Raw genomic sequence first — 19787 nt, forward strand, 5'->3', positions numbered from 1 at the left:
CCTGACCAGGAGAAACAACTCAACTCTCATTTAAACCAGCCAACCTCTCATGCACACCGGGGTGGCTGATGTCTCCAAGGCTAGGAATGTGCTGATTTGAACCGCTCTGATGAAACCCGAGCTACCAACAAGCCTATGTGCCCCCTTCCATTCTAGCTCCCTGGAAGGGCAGTGAGATCACTCACGGAACCAGGTCTCCCAAAGGCTTTGCTCTCCGCTAGCTAATGAAGCAGAGCTGTGAGATGCTCAAGGGCTGGGACTGGCCCCTCCCCACATCCACAGTGCCTGGTGCCTCAGAGTTGCTTGCCTCTCAATGCTCATTCACTGAAACCACAGGGGGGCTCCCCCATGAATGATAATGGAGGATGTGTAAGCACACCGATTTATCTACATTTCAGAGGAAAACACAAACCCGCTTTGTCTTGGCCGTTTCTGTTATCCCCAGAGCTGTTCAGATGTTGTAGAGCTGGGGTGAAAGAGGGGATGACAGGGATACTCGTGGACAATTTCAGAAAAGGAGAGGAGCAGCAGAGTGGGAAGGTGCTTAAACAACCCTGAGCCTTGTGCCTTAGATCCCTTTCTCATATAATGCTCAACCTGTGGCTCAGAGGAGTTAAGGAACTTGCCCAAGCACTTGCCCAGTGCTTTGAAATTACTACCCTGGGCTTTGAAATTAGATTTTTCTGACTCCTAAATCCATGTCCCTTCATTAGCTGAGGCTGCTTCAAGGAGGAAAAGAAACAGCTGTTGGTACTTCTCATCTCCTCCTCCTGCATCCTGAGGGCCAACTCTTTGAACAAGGCAGAAGGAATGCAGAGATCTGGGGATGTGAGGGATGTGGGGATGCAGGGATACAGAGATTCAGGGATGCAGGGATGTGAGGAGGCAGGGATGCAGGAATGCAGAGATTTGTGAGGTTCAGAGGATGCAGTGATGCTGGGAGAGGATGGAATAAGCATAGGTAATGTGGAGAAATCTAAGTGCCATGAACCACAGCAGGCCAGAAGCTGCTGGGTATGTGACAGAGGCTGCCTCCTGGCTACTTCTCCATCACCCACAGTGTAGAGCCCACCCAAGGTCCTGGTTCCATCTGCCACTCAGGATCTGACTGAAATGCAAAACAGAGTTGTCCACCAGGAGGATGAAAGCCTTGTCATCTTCAGCCGCCATGTAGTAAAGCCTCCTTTCAGAAAGGTACAGGTCCATCAGGAACTGTGGTCCTCTAACATGCATTCAGGCACAAAGGGAGGAAGTGCTTGTTGCCCTCAGGGCAATAACACAAACAGATTCCATGGCCTCCTTTGAGAAACATGAAAGTTCACACTGTCATAAAGAGCTCCTTTTGTTGCTTCAACATCAGAGCTGTCTGCTTTTCATGGATCCACAAGCCAGAAGCTTCCCCAACTGGGGTGCAGGGTTCTCATTAGCTCTTCTCACTCCCTGGCCAACAGTTAGCCCCATAAATCGCTCTAACCATGACTGGCTACATAATTTGTAGGGCCCAGGGTAAAAGGAAAATGCAGAGCCCCTTGTTCAAAAGTTAAGAATTTCAAGATGGCAACAGCAGACATTAAACCAACCTTGGGCCCTTCTGAGTGTGAGGCCTTGTGTGCCCACACAGGTTGCAGGCCCATGAAGCCTGCCCTGGCTCTAATGCTCCAGGCAGGTCAGAGGAAAGCCTCAGGCTGGGAGTGCTGGAAGCCCCTCTCTGACATGGGCTAAGGGACTCTCTGCTCAGGAAGGCCAAGTGGAGGCTTATGTAACCCCAGGGCCTGGATATAGGGTCCACTCTCCAGAATCTGAAGCCAGGAGCACCTCTGTCTATAAGGCAGATGTCCATAACCTATCACCAGTTACATGCCTGCAGCCACAGTCAACAGAACACTCCACACGCAAGATCTCCAAGTTCAATACCAATCAACACATATTTAGTCAGTGCCAGCTCCATGGCACGCACTGCACTCGGGGTGGAGGAAGCAGAGGAGAGTAAGACGCACATGGTCTCACTTGATCTTCACCAGAACCCCTCAGGGAGGGGGGATCCTGAGGCCTACTGAGAGAATGAAAAAGAGCCGTGGCAAGCACACTGCTGATGGTGGCTCTGAGCTCTGGCTTCCCTCTGAGGCTACTGTGAAGCAAGTAGCAGAGGCTAACAGATATTTACCCACTAATTAACTTCTTCTTTTTCTCTTGAAAAAACACTTAAAAATTCAATTTTGATTATCCCAAATAATTTCCTTGTAAAAATCTAATAAGTATCCCAGCTAAGACTCACGTTCCCTTTGACACCACTGCTAATACCAGGCCCTGCTCCGGATGCTGCTAACAAACCTTTTCCTCTGTAATAACAGACACACATAGATACTTAACATATGTAGGATCATTTTCCTTTTTAACCTAAATTATATCATATTGTACAAATAATTCTAAACCCTGTCTTTGCTTTTTAAGGTTCTGGGCATTGTCCTTGCCTGGGCATTACTGTTGTCTTTGCCATTACCTGTAGGTCTGCTTCCTTCCTTTTAGCTACTACCTAGAACCCATTCCATGATGCACCACGGTGTCATTAGCCATTCTCATATAGGTAGACATTCAGGCAGCTAGTGGATTTTGCTACATCAAACAATGTTGCATTGGTACACAAGTGCATTGTTGCAATGGTCCACAAGTGCTAGAGTTTCTGAAAGCAGATGTGAAATGTGGAGTGGATGATTCGCAGGGTCTGCGCATTTTTAGTTTTAGAAGCTTCTGCAAAACTGACCTGCAGTGTGGCTGTACCACTAGAGGCCCATCTCCTCAGGCCCTACCAACATTTTATATCATCATCATCATCATCATCACTATTATTTTGCCAACTGATTGGTAAAAATGGTATTTCACTGCTTTCATTTGCTTTTCCCTGTTTACTAGTGAGATTGAGCGTCTTTCTTTTGTCCATGTAATTCTACTCCTCTCAAGTGACTATTCATATCTTTTGTCCGTTTTTCTACTGCACTTTGCAGTAGATTGATAAGGAGGAGTTTTTATTGTGCTATTTTTGTGACTGATATGGAGGAGTTCTGTCTCTATCCTAGACACTAGTCCTTTGTCTGTATTGCAAATATTTCTTAAACATTTCAGACTTGGAAACATTCTCTTCAGAAGTCTCTAGCCCAGAGACTGGTACAAACCCAGAAAAGGTTATTAACATTACTGCAGTTGGGGTGGGCAGTACATGAACTCTAATTTGCTGTTTCCTTTTGGAAAATCTTCAGGGTCCCAGCACACTCGATGCTAGAAACCACCACTGGGGACAATGCACAGGAACCAGCACAACCCCAGGGCATTTCTGACAGTAATCGTTACCAGGTTCAATTAACTGCTTTACAAAAGCAGGGCTCTTTCTCTCTCTAGCCAGTGAACCTTGACATGCAGATACTACAATTAGAAGCAAAGAATAAATTAAAAGCACATCCCCTCTGCCATAAGGAATAATGAGCACAAGGGCAGGCCTAATCATATTTTTTAAAGCTATAAGTGAATTATAAAAACAAAGACAATGGACAAAACCAGGAGGTGATTCATCAGGCTCTCAGTGAGATGGACCACCCACCTGCTGTTGGAAACACACGTAAGGACATATCTCTCACCCCAATGCCCCTCGAACTTCTTTTCTTCCACGATCATCTGAAATTTACTCCCCTATATATCTCACCATCCTGAAATGGGAAGTTGCCTAGGGCAATACGCTGCTCAGTGGCTTGAATTTCCTCTTCTCATGTGCATTCATTAAATCCTTATCTCCAAGGCGCCCTGGTACCCAACCCTCAACACGACAACCGTGCAGCAGGAAACGGTTACCTCTCCCAAAAAAGCAAATATGCCAACAACAGCTCTCCCCCCATGGAGTCTAGGGAAACTTTTCAAATCCGGAGCTGGTTTCTGCCACGTTGGAAGAATATACATCAATAACTTGAATCCCATCCGCCGATACTCTCAAGGGACCCCGAAGGCCTTCCTTACTCAAGAGCGATGTCACCTGCTTTGCTTTTTCCCATCTTTAGCCTATTAAATTTAAAGATAATAGAAAAAAAGGCAGAGGAAGGAAAAAAGAGAGCATGACCTGTCTGACTCACTGTATCAGGCACCTCCAATTGTTGCTGGCTCCCTGCCTGCTGTTGCAAGTCTCAGAGGAAATATTCCAGAATCTTTTCCTTTTCAGGTAGATCCAAGAAAATAATGAACAAGTGAATAAATGAATGAGTGAATGAATGAATAAATACTCAGGGCCCCTGGTACAGAAAAGCTGCAGATTACAGATGTTCCCACACACCACCACCAGCTCACTGCACGTCTCGCCAGAGGTGTCTTTTGCTTCATCTGAGAGCAGAGCCTCCCACCTCCTGGGAAGAGCATCACATGGATTGCAAAGGGTGACTTCAGAAAATATAGAGACAATAGCATCAGACACTGCAGGAGACAATGCTGTAGCCCAATGGACCAAGAAGATACAAGCAACACCTACCTGACTCAACTGAATTTGACCTGTACCTTTGAGAGTCTGCTTTCCAAATTCATTACAACTTCCAGTCACCCATCAACACCAGATCGAAGAAAGACCTGGTAAATAAACATTCATAAACAAGGCTGCTTTCTGGAATGGGTAATATTTAAGCATTGTTCATGGAATAAAAACCAACTAATTTCTGACTCTGGGTCAGAGACTGGATGTGGACCTGGCTGGGGTGTGACTAAAATTCAAGGTCAAAACCCGCAGTGGGGTTGGGGCATAAGAGACCCATAAAGTCCAACTTAGATAATTCCAAACCAAAGAGAATTTTCCTGATTCTAACCAAATAGTTAATGTCTTTGACAGTGGAATGAATAAAGCCCCAGATTCCGACATCTGTCTCTACTAAGACATTCCTAAGACATTCCTAAAAGCACGGTGATGTCCCTGGATATTTTATTTATTTATTTATTTATTTATTTATTTATTTATTTATTGAGGAAGATTAGCCCTGAGCTAACTACTGCCAGTCCTCCTCTTTTTTGCTGAGGAAGCCTGGCCCTGAGCTAACATCCGTGCCCATCTTCCTCTACTTTATATGTGGGACACCTACCACAGCATGGCGTGCCAAGCGGTGCCACGTCCGCACTCAGGATCCGAACCCACGAACCCCAGGCCATCGAGAAGCCGAATGTTTGAACTTAACCTCTGCACCACCGGTCCGGCCCCATCCCCTGGAAATTTAAATGGGAGGGCATGCTCCCAGACCCGCCTGCCCTACAGTTCAATATCATTTTTAATTCAGAAGGTCTCAGAAAAACTTGGCACACAGAGCCGAAAAGAAGTGTAGAATATAACAAATGGCTGGTATTTAATAATGAAGACAGAATGCTTAAGGCAATTACAAGCGAGATTTCCTTTGAAGCCATTAATGAAATTGGAAGAGGAATATAAAATATGTCCTAGCAGCAGTCTCTTGTTTGTGTTTCTCTTCTGACACATAAAGGAACCTGTTTAAAACAACAAAACTTAAGTGAACGATTAGCCAGTCCAGTGCTCCAAAATCGGCTGATGACTATGAAGTGAAGTGGTTCCAGGTCTTTCGCTCCCTCTGACTACTTAGATAGAGGCCTCTCACTATCTACCACACACACCCAGGAGGGCACAGGGGTGGCCAAAGATGGTTTGAGTTCAGTCCCCCCGTGGACACGAAACACCCAATCCTGTGACCTACCAGGGTCCCAAAGAGCCTTGAAAACACTCAGGTCCTGAGCCTGGGCAGCCCTTCTGCTGCAAAGTTACTACCAGTAACTTTTTCTATTAACAAAGTTACTAACACTACCTGTGTTTCTGCTAGCAGCATCACATTTTTTTTTTCTCTTTGGTAAATGATGCTTTTAACCTCCATTCTAAGGGGTATCTAACTCTTGAGATGATCCTTCACTTTTTTTCCTTCAGTCATTCAGTCCTTCAAATCCTTATTGCGTGCCAGCTGTGTGCCTAAGCCCCGATCACAACGCTGAAAAACATATGCGGTCCCTGCCTCAGAGAGTTCACAATTCTCAAAGGAGGCAGAGACTAAATATGCAATTACCAATGTAATCAACTTCTTTGTATTTCAAGAGGACTGGTCAAAATAATGATGACAATAATGTCAATGGTTACCCTGAACTGGAATCGTCTTCTGCACCAGGCACTGTGCTAAATACTTCACGTCGATCCGTGAGCCTGACACGCTTAGAGGGAGTGTCTCATCATCCTAATTAGATGGCAGAAGAAACTGAGACTCCAACAGGCTAAGAAATTTGCCCACAGTCTCACCACTAGTGAGAAAAAAAAGCCAGCACTCAAATGCGTCTTTCTGTCTTCAGTAGACATTCTCTCAAGAGCTAACGTCTACCTCATCCTGCATGTTAATCAGCAGACATAATGAATCCTCTTTTATTTCTTTGTAATCAAAGAGGCATTTTGACCAGACAAAAGCTGTTTGTGGCCCATCATCTCTTGACCTGTGTTTCAGAAAATATCGCGATGAAGCTGTGACCCCTCTTCCCCCTCTCCAGTCTTGCTCCTTTTAATCAGAACAACCTCTATGTTGCAGCCAAACTCATGTAGAATGAGAAGACAAAAGGCTTTAAAACCTAGAAAAAAAATGTTTTTTCATGGTGGCTGTATGTTCTCAGCCACCTGAAACCTTTTAGGAAGAAGGATAAATTATGAATACATTCATATGCACGACATAATCACTTCCAAATAAGCCAAAGCAAAGGTTTAATTTGGTTCTGAATTTCTTTAACTATCCAGCAAACCAAGGTTTGGGGTAAAACAAGTCATTTCAGTTCCAGTGTTAAGTTCTTAAAAATCACGCACACAGAAAAAATGTCCCTCTATATTATTCATAAGAATCTCTTTATATCTAAAAGGATCGATTATTCACAGGCGTCTGCGGATGATCCAATCAAGCAAGGCGTCCTTGAAATTTCCCTTTTTCAGTTTTAAAGCAGGGGGTTTATATCTATTTGGAGGGAGAAAAGACTAGAGAGAGGATTTTATTCTCCGAGTTGTTTCCCTGAGGACAACGCTATGTCTGTAGAAGTTGCCGGATTTCCTAAAAGAAAGAGCACACACTCTTCAGAAACATTGTTGTTGTCTTTTCCACGTAAAAAATCACAGCTTCACAGACTTAGGGAGTTCTAGATCCGGAAGGAAAATCAAGCCTTTCCCACCCCCTCATTTACCTGAGGAAACATGAAGTCTGAAAGGAAACATGACTTGCTCAAGGTCACACAGCTGATGAGCAAAACTTCAAGACCCCTGACTACTAATGCAATACTCCAAAGAAGAAAACTATTCTTTTTTCCTCCATTAATTACTACCAGCATGAGAAAGGCTGTTTTGTTTTGGGTTTTGTCAAGGTTGTTAATTTATTTTGCTGTTGTTTTATTTTCCTATGGACAAGTGAAATGCAAGAGCTAGGATTTTCCATGAGGGGCTGACTCTGATGGCTTTTCAAGGTATTTGAAGCAGATGATAATGTTAGAAGTTCACTTTCTGGTAGACACAAAGATTTAGATAGGACCTCAAATCACACTCATTTTTGCTGTCAAATACTCATTCTTGGAAGTTGATTATGTCTCCCTCTGAATTCCTACTTGTGTTGTTAAGAGGCTACTCCTGGGGCCCAGTGGCATAGTGGTTAAGTTCAGGGCACTCAGCTTCAGTGGCCCATGGTTCACTGGTTCGGATCCAGGGCGTGGACCTACATCAGTTATCAAGCCATGCTGTGGTGGCATCCCACATACGAAATAGAGGAAGATGGGCACAGATGTTAGTTCAGGGACACTCTTCCTCTAGTAAAAAGAGGAAAATTGGCAGTAACAGGTGTTAGGGCCAATCTTCCTCACCAAAAAAAAAAAAAAAAAAACCACGAGGCTACCCCTGCCACAGACATACTATTATCTTAGCTCTGATTATAGGAGCTGGGAAGATAAGTAGGAACCTCCCCAAGAGAGGAAACCTGAGCTGTAAGAGCATGTTTTCCTTCTAATTTTTCTCCCTTCCAATTTTAAAGATGCTTTCTCTATAAGCACATATCTGTTTAATAAACTAACTTGATAAATATTCTTTTAATATAATATTCATTAAATATAATTATCTTGTTCATAATTAATTAGTATATTCATATATTTTAACTACATATTAAACAGCAGAAAAACATCATTTGGATGAGGGAAATTAGCAAATTCATGAATTTATTACAAGTAACAACAAAAGCCAACTGTTTCACTAAAAGGCTGCCATTTGTATATGAAAATGTCTTTGATTATTACAGCAGCAATTGAGTCACTTCTGGTCAAGCCATAAGTATTTATTTTAAGAAAGAATCCGTTTTTTGTAATTGAAACAAGCAGATGACAACTTCATGAATTTCTAACAACGTACAACTCTAGCAATCACCAGTCAGTTGTGGATTTTAGTAATTACATCACTCTTACAAATTTCAATTAATTCTAACAAGTATTTGTGGACATTTGACTAGATGTGAGGTGCCTGCTCTCACGGAGCTTATGTTTTGCCGAAGGAGACAGAAAATAACAAACAGAGCCTATTGGGGAGCTCAAAGAACAGAAGAACAGTGAGTCAGGAGCATAGCAGGCAGGAAGGAAAGAGGCAGAGGCGGCTGCTAATCCATGCACCGTCTTGGACAGGTTGTATAGTACTATGTGAAGTACAGGGTAGCTGAGATTGTATTCTAACTGTGTGCAAATGTAAGTGTGAGGAAATAAGTAACTTGACCCTATTAGTGTTTCCAAAGGGCACACTGGTTACTGTGTAGAGGACAAATACAACTGCCAAATGAGGGAGTGTCTCCCTTATGCACATGTTTCTAATAATACCATCAAAGTGATTTAATAATTTTTACTAAATCATTATATCTCATTAAGATTTTTTTTTATTACATACATTACTGGGTCAGAATTTACCATTCTAGAAAATTTATTTTTGACGTATTTGATAGACCTTTTAAATAACTCATAACTTTCATCTTAAATTTATTTCCTTATAAGATTTTGTCCAGCGCAAATTAAGGTCATTGTTACAACTTGTGGTTTTGTGAGACAACGTAACTTATTGGTTTTGGAGTCAAACAGACTTTAGTGCGACCCACTCGTAACCTTGGGCCCATCACATGGCCTCTCAATCTTCAGAGATAATAACAGTATCTATCCCACAGGATCATGGGGAGAAGAATAAATGAAATGACACCTGTGAAGCACTTAAGCCAGCACCTGCGTTTGATACATTTTTCACGATGGTGCCTATTGCTCTTATCATTGTTACTCTATTCTATCAGTATTAATTAACCAACAAAGAGAAACATCCTAAAATTGTAAATCATGAAAGTATTTTTAATTTGAAGAATTAGGATTACCACACCAGAGGCATGAGATTGAAGCTACGTATATATTATGAAAGCCTATATCACAAACTAACCTGAAAGTAGAAAAGGTGAGAAATAATTCATCTGTGTACAGATCAAGTGCTTTATTAACAGGCTGACACGAGATTAGAAAATTTCTGTCAAGTTGTCTACTTTCTGAATTGCCAGAAGATTCAAGTTTTACTTTAAAAATTCAACAGCAGTTGGCAAATCTCTAACCACACGATCCCTGGTGAAAAATCAGCAACCTAAGGACGTTCTCAATGCGGCCAAAAGTTTGCTGGAGAAAGATTCCAAGGTAATTTCTGGGGTCTGAAACGACCTCTGCAGTCAGCCATCTTAATGGAAGACACTAAGGTTTCTGAAATGTGGTGTAGGCTCTTAATATCGTGATTAACAGAACCACTAAGTGCTTATCTAACAAGATTGTAGATATGCCAAAAGGGCCCTGGTATCCCAAAACGTGCCCTTTCCAAACTGGCTGATGTCTGAAACACCACAATCACACCGTGTATGTGGATACAATTAAACTGAACTTTAAAGGTATTTGTTAATTGGAATGTTTAATCAAGTTTGAATTGCTGGTGTTTTATTGTGTTTAAAATATATTATTTAAAACGTGTTTTAAACAAATGTTTATTTAAAATAAGTATTCCCAGTTTGGAGAAAGCCCAACTAAGAAAACACAAGAGTTAAAAGAATCACAAAAGAACCAGTGACTTTTTGGTATGAAAGAAAATGCTTTCTAAAGCAATAATTCAATCTTCTATAACCACTACTATCTACAAATTGAGATACACATGGTCATGATAGAAAAAGGAATCTTGCAGCAAGAAAGACTAGGACAATTTAGAAAACACATGGAAGTTTTACTAGATTGTTCATTATTGATGAAATTAGAGATAAAAGACCCAGAGTTTCTAAACACATAAATAGCAAAGAAAAAAGAGGTCACTAATGTGGAAATGTTTGACAGGCAAATAAAGGATAACTTTGGAAGGAGTAAATAATGCCATTTTTTCCCTCTAAACTATATAGTAAGATGAGTATTCAAATGAAATCAAATCAATTAAAATTGCTATGAAGTTGGATTTCTTGTCTTTAAATTTGTTAATATTAATATCTCTATCTGAATTTAGAACAGGGGATGGTACTAGTATAATTAAGCCTTAGAAATGATAAACTTTTAAGAAACAATGTTGATACTTTAAGATTCTATAGCAAAAATGCATTTTCCTCTTTCTTTCAGCTGGAAGATAACCTTATGCGGTTCTTTGGAATAAAGAAGTCAATACTGTACTCACAGTGTATGCAATATTAGAAAGCATATCAAATCTCTGGAGGCTGCCCTCCTATACATGATTTATCATTCTCTTCCCTTCATCTCTTTAATAACTGTTTCCTAATATCAATTTAACCAAACTCAATAAATTTAGTATTTTTAGGATACCTACTACATGGATGGAACTATACTAAGTTACAATGAGGAAATTATAAAAATCAAAGATATAATCACAATGTCCAGCATAAAACAAAAAAGTACTAAACATGTGAAGATGCAAAAAAAAATAGAGTGACTTCAAAAGAAAAAAGCAATCAATGGAAACAGGAGTGAGCCAGATGCCAGAATTAGCAAAGAAAGAATTTACAACAGCTATCATATATATGTTCAAGGACTTAAAAGAAAACATGAATATAATTGGTGCACAGATGGGAATGGAAACTATAAAAAAAGATTTAATGAACAATCTAGAACTAAAAGTACAATATATGAAATAAAACATTCATTAGATGCGTTTAACAGCAGATTGGAGACTACAGAAGAAAGAGTTAGTGAACTTGGAAACCAATTAATTAATAAAACATATATAGGAAACAAACAAAAAAAGAGCCACAGTGACTTGAGTGACAATATTAAGCAATTTAACATAGATGTGACAAATTCCAGAACGAACTGTAAAGAGAAGAGGGCAAGTAAAATTTTCAAATATAGTGATAATACTCAATAATCTCAGCAAACTCCAAGCAGAATAAATACAAAGAAAATCACATCTAGGAACATCCTTAGCTTATCATGCTATATAGCATACTGAAAAATCAAAGATAAGGAAAAGGATCTTGAAAGCAGCAGAGAAAAATGACTCATTGTATACAGAGGAACAAAGATAAAAATGATGGCTGGCATTTCATCAGAAACATTAAAGATCAGAAGAGAATGGGATTATATCTTCAAAGTGCTAAAAGAAAAAATAAACTGTTAAGTAAAAATTGTATATCCAGTAAAATTATCCTTCAAAAATGAAAGTGAAATAAAGATGTTTTTAGATAAACAGAAGCAGAGAGAAGTTGTTGCTACCAGACCTGCAACACAAAAAATTGCTAAGAGAGGTTCCTCAGGCTGAAGAGAAATGATAGCATATGGAAATTCCAATCCACAGGAAGGAATGAAAAGTGATAGAAATGGTATGTTATGGGTAAATATATTACTATCTTATTTCTTATTTAATTTTTTAGAAGACAGCTGTTTAAAGAGAAAATAAAAACACTTTATTATGGTGCTTATAAGACATATAGAAGTAAAATATATGACAGTACCACAAAGGATGGTGGTAGGTAGAATTACACTGCTGTACAGTTCTTGTTTCAGGTGAAGCGGTACTTCACACATTAAATTAAGTCTTGATACCCTGTACACTTAACGATGCTTATTGCAATCCTTAAAGGAACAACTGAAAAAAACATATTTTAAAAAGGATTAGAACTTTCCTGGAGGATAAGGGTCACCTCTCAGTTTGTAGAAGTCCTAAAACAGGGCCTAACATGTACTGAGTCCTGAATAAATGGTAAATTAAGCAAGCAATGCACGTATGTGAATAAAATTTACAGGGTAGGAAGTGATAAACACCATACAAGAGGGAAAAATAAAGTACCATGAGAGTTCAGAGGTGAGAGAGATTATATGAAAAGCAGATAAAATAATTTTTAATTTTTCACTTATGGAAAATAAAGATATTATGGGTTCTCTGTGTCTGGGGAGATTTCTTCTAGCTCTAGTGGAGGAGAACCTAGACTTTCCACTCAATCAAGACTTACCCTTTGGGGATTTGCTCCAAGGTCCCAAGAACTCCCAGACTTGTTGTGCACTGTGATATTACCCTGTACTTCTCTTCATGTCATTTATCACAATCAACATTTAATAAATATTTATGTCATCATGTTTTTAACAACTGTCACTCCCATCAGGTGGTAAGCTCCGTGAGAACAAAGACAGCATCTGCCTGTTTTACGGCCATATCCGCAGCTCAGTGCCTGACACACAGGAGGTCACTGAAAACTTGTTGAATGAATGATGGCACACAAGAGATGGAGGAGATCTTAGAAATCATCTAGATATTACAAGTGCGTCATTTCATGGATGAGCAAAGAGGCCACGGCATGAGATCTTTGATCAGGTAAACGGTCCAGTTGGGACTAGAAATACCAGTATTCCAGACCTCTAGGCCAAAGCTCTCTGCAGATCAAGCTGAGGCTCCACTCGCTGCCCCTTCTTCCACTTTCATGTGACCAACAGTCAGGGTCGTGAGCATATCATGTGACCACCAAGCAAACGATTAACGTGAAGCTTGGAGTCATGGCGCTGGCCTGATGAAAAGTTACAATGTTCTAGCCAAGTGAACAGGAACGAGAGCGTGTGCATAGAGTGTGTGTGTAACAACTGAGAAATGACTTTTATTTTAAAATGCTCAGACTTAAAGAAACCATTTACACATCAGTCTTGTGAATAAATGACATGGGGTGAGTCCTAAGAAACATCTAATACAAGATCTCAAAATAGGGAAGACTAACTGTGACCCCCTGCCAAGCCGATAAAAAGGAAAAGGAAAAAACAATAGGCATACTCTCATAAGTTAGATGAGAAATAAAAGGGACTTATTTTAATACAGAGTGTGAAAATTTCCATCTTTTTTCATTTATTTCTCTTATAGATGTGACCCCTATCTGTCTTGCGCAAAGTCAATTAGCTATCTCTATGAAAAACACCATTTCCAATTCTGGGACCTGGGTCTTCTGTGCTGCACGCCTCCCCACCCCCCACCCCCAGAAAGGAGCTAAACACCTCACTCAGTCAAAGAGGGCAAGAATGAATTGAGGCTTGACAGGAATACATGCAAAACATAGTGAGGAGAGTCATTTTCTCCACTCAGGAAGTACTTCTACTAAAACGTCCTTTACTCTCCTTCACAACTTATAGTCTTTCCCCAGGGCAAAGCCTCACTTGCCAGCAGGGAAAGGCTGTCAGGAAAAGGACAGCTCTGCTCTGCTGTTTGCTACTCCATTGCCCTTGGTAATCCTTTCCAAGAAAGGCTTCCTTCTCCCAGTGGACAGTGTTATATGTTCTAAAACGGATGTTGGGGCTCCTAAGCCGCCCATCTCTCCTCCCCTGGGTCTCCTTAAACACAAACCTCCCATGGCAACAGGCAGTGGCAAGAAGGTGGCGGAAGGTGCTGCAACAAATACTGTAAGCCGTCCCATCTCAGAGACGTCCGTCAGTGGTCTCTGCGTCCCTCCCCCTGAAAACCCCTCACCCCAACTTTGAAATCAGGCCACTGTGTTTGCAAAACAGGCAACTGCAGCTTGATGATGACCAGGAGGGGACATTCAGGACACTCTGCAGCCCCTCAGATCCTTTCCACTCTAACTTTGGTTATCCCTCTGAATGTCACCAGGCTTTTTTTTTCTGTTACAAAACAACAAAGAAAAATTATTATAAAAACTTCGTGATGGAAAAGCCTTCTGCAGGATACACAATTCAAAACCACAATTCTTTTTCTTTTTTTTTTCCGCTGTGCACCAGCTCTGTGCAATTGGCACTTATTTGAGACAGCTTTCAAAGAAAATATGTTTGTGGTTCAAAGATAAGCAGGTTTTTAGTAAACTGTCAAAAGGACTTTTTTCGTCTTCTTTGCTGCCAGTGGAAAAACCCCAAAAGAAAGAGTAAGTAAGAGGAGGAAGGCACTCCCTCTGAGTTATACCACATGTGTAGACCTCGTTTTCTGGAAATTCATGGATGGCTAGGGCAATCAGGGCTAGAGTCCAGCCCCATCAGTCCGCCCGACCCCAAGTTAAGTTTTGTCTTCAAAATAATGAGGGTGAAACGCTAAAATAATCACATGATAATTGAGAATACTAAAAACTGTTTTCATTATAATTACCAATCTCAGAGGTGCTTTACATGAAAAACGTATGTTCATTCAAAGCATAAAATAAAAAAGGGAAGACGCCATTTTAACAAGGCCTCTGTTTATATCACCTATAACTGAAAATTGCCCTAATGAAGATATCAAGGAATAAAGGACAAAACCAAGAGATGACCAATCTAGAGCCCATGGGCCACCATAAAGGAGGACAAGCCAGAGGGCTGAACTGACACCAGCGTCAACAAGAAAGTTCTCCAGCCAGTGCACACCAGGCAGCCCTGGTTTCTATGGAGGATGCTGCATTGTGGGTTGTTCACACATGTGACTCTTCAGAGGCTGTATTTTGCCTCTTACCCAAACACAGTTTTGCTAAGAACTAACAATGTAATGCCATATTTAAGGATCTTACAGTGGGACTGCTGATGTCAAGGCCATAAACCCACAGAGAAAAAGTTAAAACTCTGGAAAGACTGTGACAGGAAATTTAAATGGAAATAAAATCCAGACAATAAAGGAGGCATTTCTTTGGGTACCTTTTCTTTTTTTCAAGATTGCCCTGAGCTAACATCTGTCGCCAATCTTTTTTTTTTTTTCCTTTTTTTCTTCTTCTCCCCAAAGCCCCCCAGTGCATAGCTGCATATTCTAGTTGTAGGTCCTTCTAGTTCTGCTACGTGGACACCGTCTCAGCATGGCTTTATGAGTGGCGCTAGGTCTGCACCCAGGATCCAAATCAGCTAAACCCTGGGCCACCAAAGGGGGGCATGTGCACTTAACCACTCGGCTGTGGGGCCGGCCCCTCTTTGTGTAACTTTGGATGATTCTACCAATGAAAAACAAATTCTTCACTTTTACAGCACATGAATGGTGCAATGACACAAAGACTCCAATCTAAAGTGAAAGAAGAGGCAAATCTCTTTTCTATTTTTGGAACTGTGGGGCTAAGACTATATGACAAGCTACACAGTTTAGGAAATGTCACAAAGACACTTTTTTTTTTCTGTAGGAAATAGACTCTCAGCTCCCTCTGCTCTTCCTGAGCTAATAGCACGGGGACCACCTCAGCATTATTTCACAGTGAGCAGATGGTAGTCTGAAATTTTTTTGGTGAAAACAATCCACTCTCAGGGGTTGCCGAGAGGTCAGCAGAACCCAGATTAACAATTGATCAGCCCTAATGGACCATCGTAGCAATAAACTCAGAGCCTGTACACAGACCTGCTACCCTAGTAACAGCAACGGGGCTAACACCCAAGCTATTAACAGACCTGCGCTTAATAGCGTCAAAGCTTCACAGCTTCAAAACCTTCATCTAAGCAGACACTCATTCTTCGATGCACATCCATTTTCTCAAAGGTCCCTCTTTTACAGGTTTCCACAAAAGCGCACGTGGTTTACTCTGACCCAGGGAAGACTCCACGAAGGTCTGAGGTCTGGATAGTGAATGACACTGTAATATTGAGAGATTATTTCAACATCTACTCTTGTGTTCAGAACACAGCTGTAGCCTCTGGTACTTCTCTTGTACTTATACAGAACAGATGACTGGGGAGGAAAAACTGAGTTCCTATTCTTTGTTCCCAAGAGAACAAAAACTATAACACCCCAGAGATTCGTTTTCTCGGTCTCCATTTTTTTTCCGAGAGACGCCAATGCTGCACACATGTTTACAGCATCACATTTAACAAGGGAACCAGTTGTGCTACACTAGAATTTTATTGTAAAACTTCAATAATAGGAAGGAAATGAGAACACTCCCGAAGATAACAATAGCTTCAGACAGACAAAAAAAGAGTGGCTCTAGGTTAGGTGAGCTAAACTACAGAATATTTTTCCTCTGCTGAAGGATAAATAATCCCCTAAAATCAATTAAATCATTCCCTCCTCCTTTCCCACCTACTTCTTGTAGACAACTGATTTCAGAATAAAATTGACTATAAGTATGAGCCATAAACACTAGATTTTCCAAAACAGTCCTGACTTCCAATAATCTTTTTCACTCTCCTGAAAACTCCTTCCTATTGGACCAATGGATCCAAATATTTGGTCCACAAAAACCCAAGAACAAGATCATTCTCTTACATAAGCGCAAGGGGCAATCAAAATCAGGAAATTCAGCAGTGATACAATATTATTATCTAACGCACAGTCCATATTCAAATCTTTGTTTCTGGTTCCAGATCCAATTTAGGATCACACATTGCATTTAGCTGTCATGTGTCTTAATGTCCTTTAGTCTGGAACAAGTCCTTTGCCTTTCTTCACCTTGACATTTTTGAAGAGGAGTCCAGCCAGTTACTTTGTAGAACGTTCCTCAATCCAGATTTGTCCGATGTGTTATCATGATTAGATTTAGGTTACACATTTCGGACAAGAATTCTACATAGGGCATTGTCCTAAAACTCAACACACATCTGGAGGCACTTGATGCCATTCTATCCCATTATTAGTCAGATTAACTTTGATTACCTGTGAAAGGTGATGGCTGCCAGGTTTCTCCATAGTAAAGTTGCTATTTTTTCCTTTGTAATTAACAATAAATTGTGGGCAGATATTTTGAGACTGTCAACGTTCTGTTCTTTATCAAACCTTTACCTACTAGTTTTAGCATCCATTGAACATTCTTGCCTGAATCAATGATTACCATAATTTTCTAAATCCACCATTTCTTCTACATTTCTTAGTTGGCATTCTGTCACCAACTAGTTACACGGAGGAACTCAAGGGTAGATTTGGATATTTTAACTGTTTTTCCAAATTTGTCTTTGTCCTTTTGTTATGTTAAGGAGATGCAATCACCAACCATCCTGAACCAGATCAAGCCTCACCAGAGAACTAACGCCTATGACCTTTGCCGTATTTTTAATGATGAGATCTCTCCAGGAGGAGCTTAGGCCTTATTACCGTAACCTGCAGTGTATGTGGAAGCATGTTTTCCACCTGGGCCTGCACAAGCGCATACACACCTCTCCCTTTTGAATATTTATTCCCCATCCAAAATAAATGTCCCTGCTTCCCTTTGTTCGGGGACGCCATGACTCTGGAAATGATTCCTCATTGTCTCCTATTTGCCACAAATATACTTTACTTTGTAAGACAACTACTTCTGGTGAAGAGTCTTATTTAATTTGCCCGGAAGCAAACCCAGATCAGTTTCAGTAACAATTCTACTCTAAGAGCTTTCCCTTCTCATTTATGTATTTATCTATCTGTTTATTTATCATCAGAGTGGACTCACGGATTCTTATTTCATTCACTGTTATAATCTAAGTTAAGGTGATGTAAGTTGAGTTTACAACTAGAATATTTCTGAAAAGGCTTCAGGAACTCTGGAGGAAAGAGAGACAGTTTCCCTTAGCAACACATTCAAGATGTCCTTACAATCTTCACACTTACAAAGGTGCTTCCTGACACTTCTATTAAAACCCCTTCTGGCCCACTCTAGGAAGTCCTAACCCTCTGCAGAGGAGGCATGCTGAAGACAAACATAGGCAGTAAATGGCCCTGGATCTTCTGGAGCTGCCGTGCAGGTGTGGCTGTAGGAAGGCAAGGTGCTCCTTGCTACATTCAGCTGACTCCTCTGCCCCTTTTCTTGCAGCTTTGCTCAAAGAGCTGGGCCAGCTTCCCTACTCCTTTCTGGATGTTACCAACAGCCCCCTGAACTTCTCCACCGCCCTCTCGAATCTCTAATGCTTGGCTACAGTCCTGGCTCTATTTGCTTCTTATGTTGGGTGTTATGCTTGAAAATGACCCCCAGCAAGCGGGCTTGATATTTTCTGTTTCTCCTCCAGACCCCTTTCTTCACCCTTCTCCACTCAACTCAACGTCTCAGGAGACTGAACTACCCCAACCACACCAACAGTTGGTGGTAACAGCAAGAGAACAGAAGACTAGAGAATGTTATTGAGGTATTGTCCCCCAAAATTCCACCCTTACCAATTCACCATGGTTGGCTGCACCCCTCTATCAAATACATTTTCCATATTGCTACTCTTCCTGGGTTCTGGAAATCACCCCCTCCCCTTGTTCCTTCAGGAGTATGGTTTGCCCTGGACTACAACACCACTGCTTGTTGGTTTCTCTTACTACACATTTGTAAGTATTTCCTTTATTAAACTTTCCTCAATTTCCTACTTCAGTGCGCATTCTTTCACCCACAAGGCAAAAGATACAGATGAGAGTGACCACAAGAAGTACATCCATGGGAGAGAAACACAGCCAAAGGCTATCTTTGGTATCACCATCCTTTTTTGTGCTTGAAGATTTATGTCAGCCTTTATCTTTTCCCATAAATGAAAATATAGCAAAATAAACACTATATCCTAATGGTGACCACATGCCACTAAAAGAGAGATATTCTAGCAAAGCACAGACTTAAGGATTATGATTGACTCCTTCTGTTTTCCTAGTAGTGAGGAAATGCCACAGAACTCAAAATGACAACAAATCTCAGGAGGGACCCAAAGGAACTTCCAAGTACTATTCAATTCCCTTGTTGCCTTTTACTATGTTTTCTATATACACAGCAACATTAAAATCCTTCTCAACCAGGTGTGCCATGATTAGATGCAAGATCTACTGCAAGAAATTTATTAATAAGCACATGTTCGAATCCCATGTCTGTGAATGATTTAATTTTTAAATATAATTAACAGTTAATTCAAGGTTAGATCCATCACAACATTGCTTTCAGTCACTTAAAATGCAGCTAGGGAAGTGAGATTTGAACATATTCTGCTATCTATCTTAGCAATTTACGATTAGGAGCTCTAGTGATTATTGTCAGTTGACTGATTAACGCCCCCAGAATTGGGGAAGAGTTCATCAAAATCTGGTTACACGCACGTGAGTGTGTCTTATCACTCATCGCAACTGTCATGGTGGAAAACGGTTGAAGATCTCTATCCCGCTTTGTCAAGAAATAGGCACATTTATTTCAACTCTGTATTATCCTCTCAAAAGTCTTTCTCTCCTAACCACTGAAACCTGGTAGTCCTGGTACACTTAGTATTTCTCCTTTGGTAGCAAACACGCACAAAACAATTTAACTCAAACTATAACCAGTTACCTGCAAGTCTGCATCAAATTCATGTTTCAGGTGTGCTTCTTCTGCAGCCTCCACAAGACGCTGAAAAGACAGAAAGCAACATGAAAGATCAGA

The 19787-nt window shown here is 40.8% G+C and overlaps 1 protein-coding gene across 1 annotated transcript in view; it reads right to left on the reverse strand.

Moving 5' to 3' along the window:
* CACNA2D3 (calcium voltage-gated channel auxiliary subunit alpha2delta 3) overlaps nucleotides 1-19787 on the reverse strand; it is an 824272-nt gene that overhangs the window by 558102 nt on the left and 246383 nt on the right. Inside the window, exon 4 of the mRNA XM_044754812.2 lies at nucleotides 19695-19754. Coding sequence (XP_044610747.1) covers nucleotides 19695-19754 — 60 coding nt within the window. The remainder of the gene's footprint in view (nucleotides 1-19694; nucleotides 19755-19787) is intronic.

The sequence above is a fragment of the Equus asinus genome, chromosome 21, assembly GCF_041296235.1.
Source record: "Equus asinus isolate D_3611 breed Donkey chromosome 21, EquAss-T2T_v2, whole genome shotgun sequence".
In the NCBI taxonomy this organism is placed as follows: Eukaryota; Metazoa; Chordata; class Mammalia; order Perissodactyla; family Equidae; genus Equus; species Equus asinus.